The sequence below is a fragment of the Protobothrops mucrosquamatus genome, unplaced genomic scaffold (genome assembly GCF_001527695.2).
Source record: "Protobothrops mucrosquamatus isolate PMUCROS unplaced genomic scaffold, P.Mucros_1.0 scaffold460, whole genome shotgun sequence".
Classification (NCBI taxonomy): domain Eukaryota; kingdom Metazoa; phylum Chordata; class Lepidosauria; order Squamata; family Viperidae; genus Protobothrops; species Protobothrops mucrosquamatus.
This window is the reverse complement of record NW_015386781.1, coordinates 166508-186363: the sequence shown is the minus strand read 5'-3', so window position 1 is coordinate 186363 and position 19856 is coordinate 166508. Positions and strand designations below refer to the sequence as shown.

The following is a 19856-nucleotide window of genomic DNA, read 5'->3' as shown; positions in this document are numbered from 1 at the left end:
ATAATCATGCAAAGGCCAGAAAATGTCATGATACTGATGATGCAAAATATCAATCTATCTCCAGTTCAAGCTTTGCTGTTTGCCAGTTATTCCACTCTACCGTAGCAAATTACAAAGTTCAACATAAGGTCATGTGTTCAAAGTATTCAAACAAAGAAAAGATCCTTAGAATGGTTAAACAGACATTACTTACCATCTGACCAACTGCAACCCGTTCTAGAGCCTTTAAAAAGAAATGAAAGTATTTATTCATTAAGCTAAACTTTTTAAGTAAGCAGACTTCATGAAAGAAAACTATTTTTTAACAAATTATATATTAAGATGCTTCTTGAAAAATGTAATCACTTCATGATATTTAAGAGTATAATTATGATATTTGTATTTGTGTTGGTAATATATTCATGCACAAACTGAACACACTCTTCTACAAAGAGTCAAGCTGGTACCGAGCTGTTTATTTTATAATAATTTTTCCCAAATTTATGAATAATTAATTTTAGTCTCTCACAGTTTTTCTAATTCATATTCAGTAAAATCAAGTACATATATTTGGAACATATGACCTTAAAATGATAATGTACTATGAAGTATGCAATCATGAAATAAAAATTATTAAGTTAAAGCAGGATACCAATTCACTTCTGCAAAATAACAAAAGAATGCATCAATGTATCCTCATTAATATATAAACTTAATAAAGTAGAACATCAATCCATAATCTAATATTAGATACTATCTCTGCAGGTCTCTAACTTACTGACTCTAATTCTAACTCTAAATTCAGTTCATTCAATTATTAGGCTTTCTTTCACACTTGAAACATATAACACTCTGTTAGGAAGTTTCTTTTGGGCTTTAGTAACAAAAGCTACAAAACAGGACTATGCATGATTTGCAAATGATTCTGAAGAATTGCTTTAAATTCTATGCAACTGTAAACTCAACGTTCTCTACAAGTAATAAAAGTAGCTGCACTGTTTTCAGGTTTTTGTGCAATCCAGAAAAAAATATATTTATTTTTCATTTCTTAAGATTTCCATGCAGCTTCATTACTGCAATCTAGGGGGAAATATTTATTTATTATTTATTTGATGCTACTCCATTTTAAGTTAGTTCTGAGCAGTGCTCAAAGGAAAAAAGATGCATTAGGAACAAATAAAAGTGAAACAAGCAGCAAGAAACTAAAACAGCAAGAAAGATGGCTTTGTCTTAAATGGTACTTTTTAAAGACGTCAGGTCATTAAATTGACTCTTAAAAAGTACCAGCATCCTTTTTCTACTTCACACTTGTATTGATTTTTTTAAAAAAATCAGATGCTGATGAATGAACAAGATTAAGACCCTGAAGGCTTGAGCATTTTGCACTTAACTTTTGATCCAAACCAGATTGTGTCAGTCCAAACTAGTATACTATGAATAGGAGCTTTTTCCTCTGTACATAAGATGTGGTATATACAACGTTATAAAATTCCCTACTTGTTTGACTAGATCCTTATTTGCTTGAAAAACAGCAACAGTTAATTGTCTGATTTATTTCACATCTAGACTCTTCTTATATGCACTTATTAGCTTTTATTATAACCTTTTGTTTTCAAACCTTTTTTAATTTCCCTCTCGTAATTACATATAAAATATGAACAATGATCACTGAATGAATGTCAATGTCATTCAAATGCTGTATTTTACTGACAAATCTCATGAGATTATATTTTTACTTTCTGAATCTTTCCAGTTAAAAACGTTACATGAACTGTTATAATTCATACAGCTTTTACTCTTTAAAACAATCTAACACAAAATGATACCATTTTAAAGTCAACTTCCTCCTTTCTATTTTCTCTACAGTGCCACATTCATAGTGAGGGATAGGATACATATTAAAGACTGAAGAAACACATAATAATACCCTATTTTTAATCTGGCAGAACAATACTCCTAAAACATCTGTTAAACTGTTTGTTGAGGGGCCAAAATAAGTGGAATTCAGCTATTGTTTTCCCCCCAAAAACCCCTCAATGTAATCATACACAATGGTACATCAGTAAAAATTAGAATTTTTAAAATTCCAGCAAGTGTTATTAAGAAAATATATTTAGCCATTAGACATTTTGCAATTTGTTGGCTACACAGAGAGATAAAACATTTTCTTTGAATGGGCAAAGATATTGACAGTCTTTCCAAAAAGGATGGCTTTTAATTATCTTCCCAAAAATAGAGAAAGTCAAAGAAACAACAAACAGGAATGCATATGAATATCCAGTCAGGCGATCCAGATGATCTCTCTTCAACCATCTTCTGCAATGAATACATGCTAAACTCAAGAACTATTCTAGGACTGTGTTTCACAAAATATGGTTCACAGCTTGGTACAAGTGCTTGTAAAAAAAAAATCTGGTCCTTAGAAAATATACCCATAACTGCTCTCTTTCCTCTCCAACCCGAGTGCTGCAGCCACAATCTTACAAGCACTTTGATCAGAGAAAAGGAACTTTGGACAGAGTTGGCTTAAAGCCTTAAAACCATGTTTTATGCATGCATAAAAACCTATTGGCCATTTTCTGCATATGTAATATAACAACAAAGTCAACAGAAAAGCTATAGTCCCTAACTAGAACTATTTGGGAAGGGTTTTTTTTTTAGGAGATAATAAGTAGATACCTTAGCCAATCAAAATAACTTGACTATATTTAAAATTCTATGGGTATGATGTCTGCACTCTTTATTTCATTTTCTTGTTTCTCAATACATTATTTACATACATACATACATATATCTTTAGCTTTGGCTTAGTAGGTTAAATAAGATTTCTCATTAAAGTATTCCCCACATGACAGACTGAATAAATGGGCAGCTTCTCTTGAATTTCAGAATTGCCACATGGCTTGTTACACATTTTAGGACTTTTGGCTATTCAAAGGTAACTTCCTTTCTGTTCTTCCCCGAGTAGACTGAACGAGATGTCCTTGTTGGAAGCAGTAACAAATTTTAGAAGAAGTTTGCCAATGTGATTGCAAACCAATCCTGATCCCAGCTATAAAAATGTATAACTGAAATAGCAATAGCACTTAGACTAATATACCCCTCCATAGTGCTTTCCAGCACTCTCTGGGAAGTTTACAATGTCAGCATATTACCCCCCCCCCAAAAAAAAAAACCTGGCCCCTCATTTAACTGAATTTGGAAGGATGAAAGGCTGAGATCAGGTTCGTGCTCCAGGCTGTGGGCAGAGTTGCCATATTACTTTCTAACCATTTGTGCCACAAGGCTCTTATAAATAGGACTACAGCATTCCAAAATGCTTTTTTTCCCTTCCAAAATCCAGTTTTTATTAGGTCATACAAACTATTTCACAAATGAAGTATTTTTTAAATACTTTTTTTTGGCCATTTTCTTCACTTCAGTTATCCATGTAGACACATGCTAAGAAGATTTGGGAGGGTCTCAAGGCAACTACACTGACACTTTGAGCAATATAGCTGCTCAAAGTGTGTGTGTGTGTGTGTGTGTGTGTGTGTGTTGTGTATGTGTGTGTTCTTAATTTGCTTTGATTTGATTTGATTTTGATTTTGATTTTATTAAATTTATACCCCGCCCTTCTCCCGGAGGACTCAGGGCGGCTTACAGCCAGTTTAAAACAATGGTACAGTACAATACAAAATTTAAAAAAGATTAAAAATAACTATTTAAATTTGGCCGCTTCTACTAAAAATTTAATTTAAAACCCCTTTAAAATACCCCTAGGCCAGTCCTGCCTGCTGNCCCCCTGGGGGTCGCCAGCCGACACTGTCTGGCTGACGGCACCCTGAGGAGGCCCTCTCTGTGGGAGCGTATCGGCCGGTGGGAGGCAATCTGTGGCAGAAGGCGGTCTCGGAGGTAACCAGGTCCAATGCCATGGTGCGCTTTGAAGATGATAATCAACACCTTGAAGCGCACCCGGAAGGCCACAGGCAGCCAGTGCTTTACTGAATGATTTGCACAGTCCTGGTAAATATCTGCCAAATATGTTGAAATATGTTTATGTTGAACAGAGAGATGTCAACGAGCTTGAAGAAACCTCCAAATTTTAAAAATGCTAAGAATGAGACAAGAAAGAAAAAGAAAAAGAAAAAACTCTAGAAGATGGAGGAATATACTTAAAAACAAAGTACTAGGAACACTAAGATATGTATAAACTGAGAATACAGAACATGAATAAAAAAACTTTAACCAGATCCATAGAATTACTTTAAAAAATAAGTAAATTTTCTGTTCCAAGACTTTTTGTTCACTTTTTAGATAAAAATTGTTTGAGGAATACTCCACAACCCTTCAAATACTAATGCTGACAGGAGATTCTATTGAATTGCATGAATTAATAATAGTTCAATTATCTGCCAAAAGAAATCAGAGCTGAAGAAGCTTCTTAGATGAGAAGCAAAACGTCTTCAAAGAAAAAAGAGAAAATCCAGTTGCCTCTTGAAAAAACACCTTTGGGACAACCATGACCTGGATGACTGAGAATAATTTCTTACATTACTAAACATATATTCCACATAAAGAAATGTGGAATGTATCCTACTGCATTGTCATTATTAATTATATTTTTCTATTGTGCAAAAACAAGGTTAATGATAACATGGTTTCTCTGAAAAGAAATCCAATTTAAAAAAAAAACGTAGAAGAGAACAATGCGAAGAGAGGAGAAAAGGAATGTATCTTTATTCTGATCAGGCTACTGAAGAAAAAAAAAGCTAAGTGCAAAGAAAGCAATAGCCGCCTGAATGCACTTGCAGGAATTATGAAAACGGAGGCAGAGGATGAGCAAGTCAAAGGGGCAAAGATTGAAGTATATAAGAGGATCAGACAAGGATTAAATAAGCATTTATTTATAGGAAAGATGTTTCAAGACAGGATAGCATTGCAACCAGAAGCAGTGAAGCAAACCTAATCTCTGATTTGTTTAACATTCTGCTACCCATTCTGATTTATAGTTAGCTTTCATGAAAATGCTAATGAATCATATTAATTTGAATCTAACTAGGGAGAGGATTTAAGTGTCAGAAGAACAGCCACTCAAAATAAATTTGCTTAAAAACCTGAATGCATTTCATGGTTTGTTACCATGCTATGATAATGTGAAGTGCAAATGAATAAATATTACATATTAACTGTGTCCATTATACAGTGAGCAACACAGTAGCCAACTGCATATTTAGCAAACCCATTTATAATTTATAAAGTTCTCTATCTGATGCAAACCCGGAAAGTACGATTAAGTAAACTATGGTTACCTAAATATTGGGTAACTGCGTTATGGATACATAGTCATTCTATTAAAAAGACACCATAGATCTGATCCTGCAGTGAAAAGGCCATCTTATTTACTATGCCAGTATTAGAACCAGTAAAGACTAATGAAAATAGCAATTGTACTGCATTTTTACTGATTTTTTTCTTTAATTCTTTTACATTGGCATTTCTCCTTTAAACTTAATAAAATATGGATCCAATATATTTTACCAGTGTCCATTGTTTCAAACTTACAGAGACACAACATGCACATTTTTTTAATAAATGATCACTATTTTTGTTAAGTGATAATCAATACACCATGATCTATTACTCAACACATCCTGAATTCTGTGCCAAAGCTATGAATTTGCAAGTCAAACAGAAGCAAAAAAAAAAAAAAAGGAATTCATACCAAACAGGCAGCCATTCTAGCATTACGGCCACAGAACCATCCCTCTTCTTTCAAATAGCGGCCCAAAGGGAAACCCCATATTCCCTGAATCCCTTCTGCAGAAAAAAGTAAAACAATTACATTGTTTCATCTTGTACATAACAATCCATAAATCCCTTCATGAACACCTATGTCTGTGTTCACATCACGTAACCATAAAAAGCAATGACATTTTACGTTAATGAACTGTGAAAATGCAATTCTTGCAATGAGTTTAACAATCTGTAATATGAAGCAAGAAAACTGGGTTAATTAAAGCATGGTAGTGATTTATAATATCATTTAAAATATGGGTGTAAGAATGCAACTTAAACTGATTAACAAAACATAGCGTATTAATAGAGATTATTTTAAGCTATTTAAGTAACTTGTTTATTTCAAATTTGTTAAAGCTACCCAAGTTCAATGAATTTGGATCCAACAGTCTGAACAAAATCATTTCAATTAGGAATTACATTTTAAAAATGTCTGGGTGTGTGTTAAAATTCCTTTTACACTTTTATGGGTGTTTATGTGTGTTCCTCAATATCAGGTTCTCTACTACAGGTCTGGGGAGTTTGAGGGTTCTACACAGTATCTTAGCTGTCTCTAGCACTGCGCTCTTTTGGACAGAGAGCTCTGATATCATTCCTGGGATCTGTTGGAGCCACTCTCCCAGTTTAGGAGTCACAGCCCTGAATGCTCCCACCATTATTGGGACCACTTTTGTGATTACTTTCCACATCCTCTCTAGTTCCTCCTTCAGGCCCTGGTATTTCTCCATCGTCTCATGCTCTTTCTTCCTGCTGTTGCTGTCCGTTGGCACTGCTACATCTATCACCACTGCTGAATTCTGATCTATTACCATGATTATCTGGATAATTGGGCCAGTACTTACCTATCAGTCTAAATCTGGAAGTCCCACGGAATCTTAACCCTGTTATTCTCCTCAACCTTCTGTGGCATCTCTCATCTGGAGTTGGGAGGCTCTAGCCCATACACTGTGCAGATATTTCTCATGAGACAAAAGAGTCTGTCTGTCTATCTTTTTTTTTTTTTACTGAATTAAATGCTTCCTGTAACGGATTTTTTTAATTCATCACATTATTCAAAATAATGATAAATTAAATTAATAAACACAATGTCTATTTTCTTTTTATCAACATACTTATACTAGCCAAACAGGAAGGGATACTTAACTGAACTTGAGCATGTGAATTATTTCTTCTTGTTGCTTTACTTCAGCCTAGTAAGCTGCATATATCATACATTGTGGTAAAAATCCTTGTTCACCTCACAGATTGGGATCACTAATAATGATTTGTTTTTGTTTTAATGTTGCATAAAGAACGTCATTTGTGTTAAACCATACACTATAACTAACAAATGTGTGAATACCCAGCCATTTGTAACGTATTACACAAATCATGGTGAAGTAAAATACAAATGACATAAAAATTATGGCAAAACAGGAAACAACCTAGACCGTCCTTCATGGGTTATTTTGCACACAGGCCTCCAACTTGGATTTGATGGATAGATATTTACGGTAATAGCTATTTTGATGGAAGAAATCAGTGAAGGAGAAATTGCTTTTAAATCACACAGGGTACAGCATGTAAACATTGTGATAGAAGACTAGGATTGCATCTGTGTGACACAGTAAACTAAATTTAATTCACACTTGTGAGTCTAGACTATTACCTTTAAGAAGCCAATAATAAAAAGTACCATTTAGCTGATGGAAAACATAAACGCATGTACAAACTCTTTCAGAAATACACAAATATGAAATTAGATTTTAATTATGAAAACAGATTTTGTAGTTTTACCTCAAAGACAGAAAATCCTTCATGAAAATATGGTATGATATTACATATAAAGTGAAATTAATAGAATATGCCCTCTACATGGGCTGTCCTTGAAGACCACTTGGTAGCTGCAACTTATTCAAAATGCAGTGGTGTGGGAAGATGCCTCAATATGCCCATGTTACACCTGTGCTCTATGAGCTGCACTAGTTCCCATTGTGAGATCTCTTTGGTGACTAGCAGTCATGACATTACCTAGTTTGGGTAATGAAATGTCTGTAACAAAACAACCAAGCTCAGAAAGCACCAAGGACCCCTCATTTCAATCCTGAGCTACAAATACTCCTTTATTGTTTTCCACTGTCTTTTGGGTGGAATTCAAGAAACTGATTTTCACCTATAAAACCCACAATGGCACGTGGTAAGGTTATGTGTGGGGCTACCTGTCCTCAGTTGTTTGTTGCCTTCTACCAGATCCAAAAGGAGGTGCATACTCCAGATCCTTTCAATTAAAAAATGTCATCTTATGAGAAATCTGAAGCATGCCTTTTCTGTCACAACACCTACCTTCTCAAACACCATCCATTTTCCCACCCAGACCAAACTGGTCTTCACTCTGCTTGCTCTGTGTAATGTATTGAAGACCTGGATGTGCTCCAGAGCTTGGGGGATGGGAAGGTTAGATGGTCCACTGAGAGATCTTTGTCTATTGTTGGATTCATCGTGGTGACCCTTCTTTTATAATACTTATTGTTAGCCACCCACAGATGTATTTGCAAGATAGGTAGCCATATAAATTGATATAATAAGTAAGCAAGCAAATAAAATTTTGGTCTGTTATGTATATATACGAGAGGGATATAATTCCAAATGCAATTTGTAGACATATTGTGTGTGTGTGTTTTTACACCATAGAAAAACATGAACATGTATTTCAAACTATATATATATTCCCAAAATTTTCTGTACCTTCTGAAATGTACAGTATTATACAGATGCACTATTATCTCTGAACCTTTTAAACTTCTGTACATGTCTTTACAGCTATGTTGACTAGTGCTCATATCCTAAGCCAGTTTGGATGACATATTTGCAACTATAATATTTTACCACTCTTTAAAATGTCACATTATGAAGTTGAATTGCTTTATAAAGGAAATTCTGTAAGCAGCAACAATGTTTTCAGAGACATATATGCATAAGTTACCATATAATGTATTACTCTGAGGTTGTTCTCTGTACCTTGCCAAGGACATTCATTCTTTAAGAGAATGGAATTATAATAATGAACAAACATGTTTTTTTCTATGGAGGTGAAGTAAAAAAAGCTGTCTCCACTACCATATAAAAGTGTTTTGCATTAACAAGCCTACAACCATTACAAAACTGTAAAAAGAATGCCAAACAGGAAAACCACAGGGCATTCAGAAGTAACTTCTCCACAAAGCATAATTAAAAACATGAAAAATTATTCAATGACAGGAAAAATGACAAGCATTTATTAATTCCATATACCCTTAAAAAGTCTTACCTTCATGCATTTCATGTTCCTCTGAAAGCAAATGGTAGCAACAACCTACACTGCAAACTGCCTTGATTTCAGGTACAGCATTAAATAGTCTCAATGTGCTTGGAGCAAGATCACCACAGGTATGCAGACCCACAACTACACAGTCCTAGAAACCAAAACAAAATTCAAACCAGGATATGAGGGTTAGATGAGCACATATGCTAATAATTATCATTGTACACATTATAACAATCTTGGACCGGGATCAGTAAATTATGAACCCTAGAAAAATTCTAGTCCTTTGAGCTTAAGAAGAGAAGTCCATTACTATTCCATTTCTCTCTCATCCAGGGGTATAAAATAATGGAAAATTAAAAGTCCTTGGCGAGCCTCTGCCATAGTGATGGGAAGATGGTCTGTTGACAGGATAAGAGCAGAATTAGGAAGAGATCTGAATTAGTAAAGTCTGCCTACAGAAATCACTCTTCCCTCCCCCCATGTTGAACAGAGATTGCTTTAAAAAGCAGAGGGGAGGAGTTCTTCTGTTCCTGACCTGTTTTTTTTCCTTCCTATCACTTGCAGAGCAGAGATTGAAGAGTAAGGGATTACATGAGAATAAGCAGGCGCACAATGGAGAATACACCAGGCTATTTGCATAGCATACGTACAGCTTCCAGGCCCACAAAGCTTTTGATATGTATTCCCCATTTGTGTCTTCAAATCCCTTCTTCTCCAATGAATGCAAATACAAATACAAATTTCCTTCCCTGCTGGGGTGTGTTCTAAAGGGCCAGGGACTCAGAAAAAGGGAAGTACAGTTGCAGTCACATGTTTCCAACTTAGCAACCTTTATTTAACAACAGACATGCCAGTCCCAATTGTAATTGCTAAATGAGGACTGCATTACTTTTTATATGCAGATTTGTTCCATCTTAAATGCATGTTTTACACACTAAAACGTGATGTAAATCAAAAATGGTTAGATTTGCATATTGTGTGGAAGAATGTGATAGAACAGCGAGTTATCCTACTCCTAACGATAGAAGCTTTCAGCTGGCAGAGAGAAACTAGCTATAATTTGCTGAATTCTATTAATTACATGGTAATTTATTTCTTGATTTTGTATCTGTCTTTCCAAATATTGTTAAGCTGTCTTCCCATTATGTCCAAAATGTAAGAATCTGAAGCAAGTGCTTTGCTATATACAATTTTTGCAAATCTTAATTTGTAATTTTTTTGTCATGATAAACTGAACTGTGTTCAAGAGTCTTCCCATTGTCTCCATCTCCCTTTTTTGTCCTAGTCATACACAATTAGATTAAAATAATTTATACAGGATTTAATTGTGTATACATTAGTATATTATGCTATAGTTATTATTCATATGAAATAATTAAAATTTATATGAACATACTTCCAACAAAACTTTCTGGCCAAAAAATGTAAATCATATCACATGAACATGGAACCGAGCTGGCTACCAAGTGCCCAAAATGCAGTTATGTGACTACAGGCCTGGGGAGGGAGTGCCAGAATTAGAACTGGGTTGTAAGTACATTTGGGGAATTCTGACATAACTTCAAATTGTTGCAAGTGCCCAATCATTAAACAAGCACTATATATAGCTAGCGAGAGAAAAAGAGAGAGAGAACACATATAGCATATAATAATATAATTGTAATGTTATATATAAATGCAAGTTTACTATGCCACTTTTCAGGAACAATGGTATTCCTGTAAATACATTTTATTTTGTATCCCCTCTAAGCTCTTACAGAAAAGCAGTTTTAATTCAATATTTTTCAATTCGGACTTTAAAATCAGATTAAATAGCTGAAAAAAGAACAACAAATAACCTCCAGATCTCCAACAATATTACATAGCTCTGTTTCTGCAGTTATGAACGATGTCAATGGAGAATATATGTTGGCCTCTTTTGACTGGCTGGCTTTGGCTTTCAAAGAAGCCACCTTCCTTTGTTCCTTCTCTTCTTCACAGAGCTTTCTGCAATTACTTCTGGATGAACAATCCACTTCTACAGCATCAGTAGGCAGAATATCTAGAAATACATTTTCTGGTATATTGTTCTCAATGAGTTGTACCCAAATCTCAGGCTTGAGTTCAGATTGATTTTTAATAATGCCTATATTAGGATCTGGGCTAATTTCAGCTGATTCATTACCAATGGCATCTGAAACAGCCATTTGGACCTGGTTCTGAAGATTGTTATTAGTTCTTAACCACGTTTCATTGGGGTTTGTGTTACATTTCTCCTTATCTTGTTCTGCATTTTTCTTGGCTTCTTTCAATGTCTGGTCTCTGACATTTGCTTCCACACGTCTTTGATAGGCTGTCCAGTGTTTTTTTAATTTCCTGTTTCTTTCATTAGCTCCACGGGTGTTTTTGTTTGAAGAATCAATTCCATAAACCTTTAGATTATATTGCAATGACAAGAAAGAGCTCAGGTAACCTTTTCCAGAACCCAAGTCAATTACCTAGAATGTAAATAATAAGATTTTTTTTTAGAGTAGCAGATACCCCTTTAAAACCAAGCATAAACATATTATGAAAGCAATAGGAAAAAAGTGCAGTTATTAAAAGTGCAATTATTTTTTTACATTTTGCCAGTTTTAACAGATGGCAATATTTGGATGATAAGACATTTTATTAATAAACTATAAATGAGCTCCCTGCATTCATATTTTTAATCCTTTTTTGCATTTCATGGGAACAAGCCAGCAATATGAACTACAGAACCTTGTTTTATCTGATCACAGGAAATAATAGTCAATGGCAAGAAATGGAAGCCAAGACAGGCTTCGCATCTGGTCATCAGTCAGAAACTCTGCTGATCATTTTTGTGGAAGACCTGCAACATGACTAGACGAATAGAGGTATCCTTCTGGACTTACTGCAGGTATTGGGTGTTACTGGTACTTATGTTATAGTGGTTCCTTATCTTGCTGAATCAGTGCTTATAATACTGGGGGGGGGGGCAAGGGGACTGAGCTTCTGGTCCCTCTGATAGATGAGTTTTCATTCCATGCTTTTAATATCTGTATAAAACCATAGGAAGAGATCATCTATCACTTAGGGATAAGTAATCATCAGCAGGGCGATGATACTCAGTTAAATTTCCCACTACCTGACTCAATGCTAGGAAGCTATGAGTGACTGGATGAAATAAAAACTAATCACAACACGATGAAATGATTTTTTCATCACAAAACCATTTTTCTTTTCCTTTAGATAGGATTTCTCTCCCCCTGAAGAAGCAGATTTGTAACCTGAAGGTTCTTCTGAACTCAGAGTTCCTTCTAGAACAGCAAGCAAAAAGTGTGGCTAGGAAAATCTTTCCCCACTTTTGGTGACTATCATTAAACCTCTTTTCATCTCATGTGTAGATTGCTGTAATGCATTTTACTTGGGACTGCTTCTGCAAGGTATCCAAAAATTAAAATTAATGCAGAATGCAAAAGCAAGTTCAGTAAGTAACAGCTGTTTCAGGAGGATTAACCTGTATTGTGGACACTGCATTGACCAGAAATAAATTTCTGGATACATATAAAGGTGCTGGTTAAGTGTCTTATGATTTGAGTTTTTATCTGCAGGACCATCTTCTCCAAACGGAATCTGCCCATTCTGTACACATGAGCCAAAAAAAGCATAGTGAAAATCCAGCCCCAGTGTGCAGCTAGAGATGAGAGTTTAAAACAGGCCTTGATGCTGTCCCAGCCCTCTGTAACAGCTTGTTCTTAAGGTCAGATTGGAAATTAGTAAGGACAATTTTCTGTTGAACATGGGGGGCAGAGGTAGGATATACTGAGCATGTAATCTCCCAGGAAAATTTTTGACTTTTTTGTGATCCAAATCTGATAGCCCTACTGAAGTTTTATCTTAGAAACAAAGACCTGAGAAAAGAGAGAAAAACCAAATGCCTTTGAACAAGTACTTTCTTGTTAAAGTCCACAGAAAATACTATTATCTCCAAGAGATAAAATAAATTTATGAGACAGGTTTCAACAGTAATTATGTATATTTTTGCTACATTGAGCTCTTAAAAAAGTATTGATCAATTTCAGAGCAAAAAACAACAACAAAATTTTATTGCAGACTATTTCTTTTTTCATTTTTATTATTAAAGCTTATGTTTTTATAAAATTTTAACTGAAGAATCTTGACCAACCCATATTGGATCTTGCAACATTATTCTGGGACACGTATATTTGCTTTCATTCTTAAGAATCTCTGTGGATTAGTCAACAAGAAGCCTGTTAACAAAGCATTTTTAAAAATTCCAACACACTAGGCATGACTGGGATGTAGATGAGAAACATATCAGAGCTGACAATTTGTGAAATATGAGATGACTAACATTCTCTTAGCATTTCTATGGCCTATCATGACCTGACCTTTAGAATGGAGCAAGCTGATATGCATCGGATTGACATGTGGCTTGTTCTACCCCAATTCCAGGCTATATAAATAATCTCTGGATATGATTGGATTCACTGAAGCCAAATATTTTCTCCCTTCTTTCTACAGATTTTGTATATTAAAATGAGTGTTATGCTTCTTATCCTGCTATGACTACACATTATTAAGCCTAGATCTGGAGGCATTAGCTTTACCACAGCAGTTATTCAAGAACTTTTCTTCTGATTTCTTGCCATGTTTTGTTTATACAACTAATTATCAGTCATTGCTTGATTTTAACTGCTTGACTGTTAGGCAAAGCCAAAGGTTTCTTAACAAGCAAGACTTTGGTCCATCTAATATTTGGGCTTTATATGCACCTCTGATTGCAGAAAGACAAATTATTATCCATCTCCTTTAAACATTTAGAACTGCCACTATATGCACAATATTGTGAAGCACTTTACTAGTAAAGCCCCAATGGATCTCATTCTAGGGAAGATTTTTTTTGCCACTTGGTAAAGATGGTTCTAATTTAACAAACGTTTCTTACTTCCTAAATATATCCTATTGTATTTGAAGTTTGTTTTAACTGGGGTCTCTGTTGATGTTCTTAAATGTGATTTGAAATGCTGTGAAATATGTTCAGTAGGGCAAAGGCACAAGAAGATTGAAACATTATTTTTTATCAGGGTTTTTCCTCACCAGGTGTTTGGGCTATAGTGCACTTTAGACCTACCCAGTTGTGCTAAAGACTATTAGAGTCATCTTTCACACAGAAATCAGAAAAGCAAAGTGTTATTGTATGAGGTTTAATTTTTTATCATCTAAGCAATATTGTACATTTTACATACCATCGTAGTTTGGGTAGAAAGATAAAGTTAAGGACAGTGTAAATCCTTTTGCTAAATAGAAATTTTTAGAAAGCATCTTTGAGATCACTATTGCTATAAACCAGGGGTGTCAAACTGCCGGCCCATGGGCTGGATGCGTCACGCGGAAGTCGCGCCCACCTCAGCTCCAGCAAGGGGAAAAAGTCACAATACGTCATGACACATCATGTGATGCAGCGAGTTTGACACCTCTGCTATAGTGTACTTTATTTTACAGATCTAAACTCTGTCTACATTTGGCATTTTCTTATAAGGACTAAAAAAATCTAATATAAAGCTGCCCTTTACAGTTTATTAAAACAAAAGCAATAATTAGTAAAACTAAAGAAATTGTGACTGCCTCAGACAGTGATCATTCAGTTATGACAACGATGAAAAAGGTACTTTGATACCAATCTTCAAATTTACAACCTTTGCAGGTCTGTAAAGCAAAAGAAAGCTGAAGTAAGATCATCCACACAGTCATGGTTTCAATTAGCAACCATATTGCTGAATGACCAAGTTGCTGGTTCCAACTGTGCTTGTTAAATTAGGACAAGCTGTACAAACACACTTATACTTTACTCTTTATCTTAACTTCCTGCAGATCAACAAACAAATAAGCCAAATATAATTTTCTTTAATTTAATTTAAATTCAAATCACATTTAATAAAAAATATCCCATTTCTAACTTCTGACTCTTTGCATTGATTAACCCTGCTTGTTAAATGAAGAGAATGAGGAAGCAAACGAAGAAAAGCAAATCTAGAACAAAATCTAATTTGATATTACCATCTTCCCCAACAGGCAATAACATCTCCTCTAGCACATCCCAGCCTTTGAAAGAAATTCAACCCACAAGGGATAAAGTAATAAAGATTCTTACCTGGTTTAAGCCATAATATTTTGCGATGCCATCTACTAAATCTGACATCAATTGCACTTCATGTGATTTCTTATCATTCATAAAATTATCTGTTTTCATTTCTACCTCTGATCAAAAAGAAACACACATTTAGCTTAAGAGTCTGGGGAAACATATATCACTAAAATATCATTACATGTGCATCTTATTTACAAACTATGGCTATGCCCCAATAAATAACTAGAAATGTTCTGAATCAATAATACAATATATTTGCTATGCAAGGGTTTCTGATTCTGACTTTTGGAGACTTTTGTTTCCAAAGATCTTAAATAATAATGCAGGCTCACAAGTCTCATGTTTACACTCCATCTTTGAGCCAGTCCAAAGATAAAATTACTGTACATAGCATCGCTTGATTTGCCTTTATATGCCAACTCATATGAATACCATATTACTCCTTTGTCTTATGTAAGCGAAGGTCATTGGAGAGTCAGGAAGAAAACAGAGGCAAAGATGACAGCATGATTCAAGTGCTGAGACTGTTCCTTCCCATTTGAAGTATATGCAAAATATATCTGTATTTGCTTAGAGCAAGAATATTCAGAGAAAATTGAATATTTCTGGAAAACAAAAGGGAATTCTTTCCAAAATTGTTTCTTTAATAAGGTATTAAAACTACTTCACATGGAAATCTATGATATAGAAACAGCTCTTATTCTGTCTGTCTGTCTATCACCATTTTTACAAATAATTCAAGGCAACAAATATACTTAATACTCCTTCCTCCTCCTATTTTCCCTACCACAACAACCATGTGGGGTTGGTTACACTGAGAGAGAGTGACTGGCCCATCATTCAGCTCGCTTTCATGGCTAAGATGGGATTTGATTTGGAAGAACATATCATTAATTTCATTTCTGCAGAATCCCTTGGCTAAAAGTCAACTGAAAATTTCTTAAATCAGTTTCTGTATTTAGATTTTTTATTGATAGCAGAAAAGATTATGTTAAAATATTGATTTTCAGTCCATAAATACTAAAAAAATGATTGCCCAAATTCAAAGCTCATTAAGAACTGAATTATATGTATATCATTTGAGGACTGGAGGCTACAACATATCAAAAACAATTGCAGTTCTTGGGTATGTCTAATTTAATGAAGAGAAGGACTAGGGATGACATGATAGCAATGTTCCAATATCTAAGGGGCTACCACAAAGAAGAGGGGCTCACCTGAAGGCAGAACAAGAAGCAATGGACTAATCAAGGAGAACCAACTTAGAAATAAGGAGAATTTTCCTGACAGTTAGAACAATCAACCAGTGGACCGGCTTGCCTCCAGAAGTTGTGAATGCTCCAACACTGGACATTTTTAAGGAGAGATTGAACAAACATTTGTCTGAAATGGTACAGAGTCTCCTGCTTGAGCAGGAAGTTGGACTAGAAGACCTCCAAAGTCCCTTCCAACACTGTTATTGTTATTTTAAAATGTTCTTTCCAGAAACAAAAGGAATTAAAAATTAACATACTATCTAAACCAGTGGTCTCCAACCTTTCTGACTTTGCAGACTAGCAAGGGGGAGGGAGGAAAGGGGAGGATTCCATATGTGAACACAGCTCCATTTGCATGTCCTTTAGTGGGCCACGGCCCGGGGTTGGGGACCACTGCTCTAAGCAATTTACAGAGTCAGCATATTACCCCCAACAATCTGGGTCCTCATTTTACCAACTTGGAAAGATGGAAGGCTGAGTCAACCTTGAGCCAGTAAGAATTGAACTGCTGGCAATCAGCAGAATTAGCCTGCAATACTGCATTCTAACCACTGTACCACCATGGCTCCTAATAATTGGATTTTAAGGAAAAAGTTGTATAGGTATGAAAAACAGTATAACATTATTAACTTACTTGATCTTGACTGCTGGTTTCTGTCCAGTGTTTCGAGTATCTGTTCTAATGAGATGCATACTCCAAGATTTGGCATTGAATAGTATTTAGCAGCTAATGCAAAAGCCTGGACATTAATCAGCCTCTGAGTATTTTTACAAAAAATGTTGTAAAATCCAGATTTATCTGTGTGGAAAGAATAGGAAACAGTTTATAATAATGAAACTGGATGAAACACGGCATCACAGAGCAAAACTTTTCAATCAAGGTACCTGAAATAGGCTAACCTACTGCATGTGTTCAAAATACATGATCCATGATTCCCATAAAATTGAAATTTTATAAATTTTATAAAATATTTTATGACATATTGCAAAATACAAAATACAATATAATTTCATATGGTCAGCTCCTGGTGCCTGTGCTACACAGTTCAACATGGGCTATTTTCAAGGCAGATACATTTCTGAATATCTCCCAGAATTTTTAAGAACTTTTCAAGTACATTAGCTCTGCCAATGTGAAGGCATTTAGGAATCTAGTAAAGAAATTTCAATGAAACAATGACTCAGTAGGACACAGGTTCTTACTTCCATACAGTTTATGTCTTTTATGTTCATTTATTAAATAGCAAGTCCTCTTTCTGATTTATGATGAAGCAGGAGATATAATCAATCCAATGAATGTCCTTGCTGTGTGTCAAGTGGAGCAGAATCAGTTGAAAACTTGAATACCAATGGAAGGCAAATATATAACAATTCTTTTGTAACTTTAGAATTATGAAAATCATGAGCAGCATTTTTAGTGAATTTTAATATGGATTTCTTTTTGCTTTCTAAAACAAATAGGACAAATGCTCAAGAATTTTAATTCATGAATAAAGCTTTCATTTCAGTTTGGTATCTATTAGACTATGCAGCACATGAGATTCTAAATGCAAAAAATATGGTTCATATGTACACAGGACAAGTGTACCCGTTGTCTGTAATAAACCACATTTTTTTTCTTTTGGATGCAACACATAGCAAAATCTATATCTTCTAGACTAAAACCGAAAACTAATCTAGGAACCTTACTGAAAATATCTCCTAATAATGTGGAGATGTTTATTTTTCAGTTATAAAAAAAAGAGAAAAAATGTTGGCTTCAAAAGACTACATAAATCAATTAGATAAGATTATGAATTACATTGAAAGAGAAATCAAATTATCTCAGTAATATTTAAAACTCTAAATACTTTCCAGAAGCTTGGAAAAGTCGAAGATCAGTTCCTGAATTGTAAACAATACTAATACACTAAATAAAGCAGGGAGAGTATCGTGGAGTATTAGCTTTTATTTATATGTATTAATTTATGTATTCCCTTTATTTTTTTTATATAAAGCTGATTCCCATTTTCCCCACAACCATAATCATATAAGGTGGGTAGGACTGAAAACAAGCGACTGGCCCAAAGGTTCCCTCCAACAATGCTGATAGCTTTGCTTCAGAAACCGTCATTTTAAATATATATCATCATTCTTTATTAAATGTACTATGTGAATTGCTTATAATGCCTGCTCGGTTGAGGAAATGGAACTGTATGAATTAGAACTGCGGGCATAATAAAACTAAGCAGGTCTATTCCAGGGCGGGGAAAGAGGGAGGGAGAGGATGAGAGGAAAAAAGAGAGAGCTTGCCTAGGGAATCTCCGAGTTCCCAAAAGCCCCGTTTCTCAACCTAGACAACGTGCTAGCTGAGGAATTCTGGTCCGCCTTTTAAAGTTGCCAAGGTTGAGAAACACTGCGCTAAAAGATTAACGTGGTGACAGCAGAGGTATTTTAAATCTATTTCAAATCTTCGTAGACCAGGGGTAGGCAACCTTGGCTCTTTTATGACTCGTGGACTTCAACTCCCAGAATTCCTGAGCCAGCCAAGCTGGCTCAGGAATTCTGGGAGTTGAAGTCCACGAGTCATAAAAGAGCCAAGGTTGCCTACCCCTGTCGTAGACCGAACAACCACGTCCCGATTCCAGGTGGTGAAGAAAGAAAAGATGAAGATGCCAGCAAAGCTGACGAAGAGCGGAGGGAAAGAACTGGGCAGGAGCGAGACGGCGCTCGTCTCCTAACGCTCCGACTCCGTCCCGCCCGGAGTTCTCGCTTGTCCCCGGACCGCGCGCGCCCTGAGGGCAGGTTCTATTCCAGTGTTTCTCAACCTTGACAATTTTAAGGCATGTGGACTTCAACTCCCAGAATTCCACAGCCAGCAATGCTGGCTGTGGAATTCTGGGAGTTGAAGTCCACATGCCTTAAAATTGTCAAGGTTGAGAAACACTGTATATTCGAAGAGCTCAAGCCAGCGCCGGTAGCTTTCCAGATGGTGGCTCTTACCGGCGACATCCTCTAAGGGGCGCTGCGGAGTCGGCTCTTCCAGGAGGTGCTGCAACCTCTCTCCGCTCAGCGCGCCCAGCACCGCCTCGGGAGAAAGAGCTACGAACTTCTCCCAGAGCCCCCTCGTGTAGAACTCCACCGTGTGGGTCTGGCACAGCGGAAGTCCCCACCGGAGGAACTCTGCGACTGCCCGTAGTCGCTCGGTTACTGTCTTCCCGGAAGGCTCCGGAGGCAAAGGGTAATTCTCTCGGGAGGCGGCCGGCGGAGGCTTCTGAGGACACCTGGACATGGTGAGCCCCGCACTGAAACTGCGTGCCAATCATCGAGGAGAAAATGCTGGGAAGGAATACCGATAGCTCAGCATCGATGGGGCTGGTTTTCGCCTCCTCCCTCCCTCCTTGCCTTCCGTGCTCGCTCGACCTTT

At 36.0% G+C, this 19856-nt stretch overlaps 1 protein-coding gene across 1 annotated transcript in view; it reads right to left on the bottom strand.

Annotated features, from left to right (window-relative positions):
• METTL25 (methyltransferase like 25) overlaps positions 1-19808 on the bottom strand; it is a 28137-nt gene extending 8329 nt beyond the window's left edge. Inside the window, exons 1-7 of the mRNA XM_015816491.1 lie at positions 19433-19808; positions 17085-17249; positions 15198-15304; positions 10879-11517; positions 9044-9188; positions 5684-5778; positions 194-223 (exon numbers count right to left, since the gene is read on the bottom strand). Of these exons, the coding sequence (XP_015671977.1) occupies positions 194-223; positions 5684-5778; positions 9044-9188; positions 10879-11517; positions 15198-15304; positions 17085-17249; positions 19433-19721 (1470 nt within the window). The 5' untranslated portion in view covers positions 19722-19808. The remainder of the gene's footprint in view (positions 1-193; positions 224-5683; positions 5779-9043; positions 9189-10878; positions 11518-15197; positions 15305-17084; positions 17250-19432) is intronic.
• Between the last annotated feature and the right edge of the window lie 48 nt (positions 19809-19856).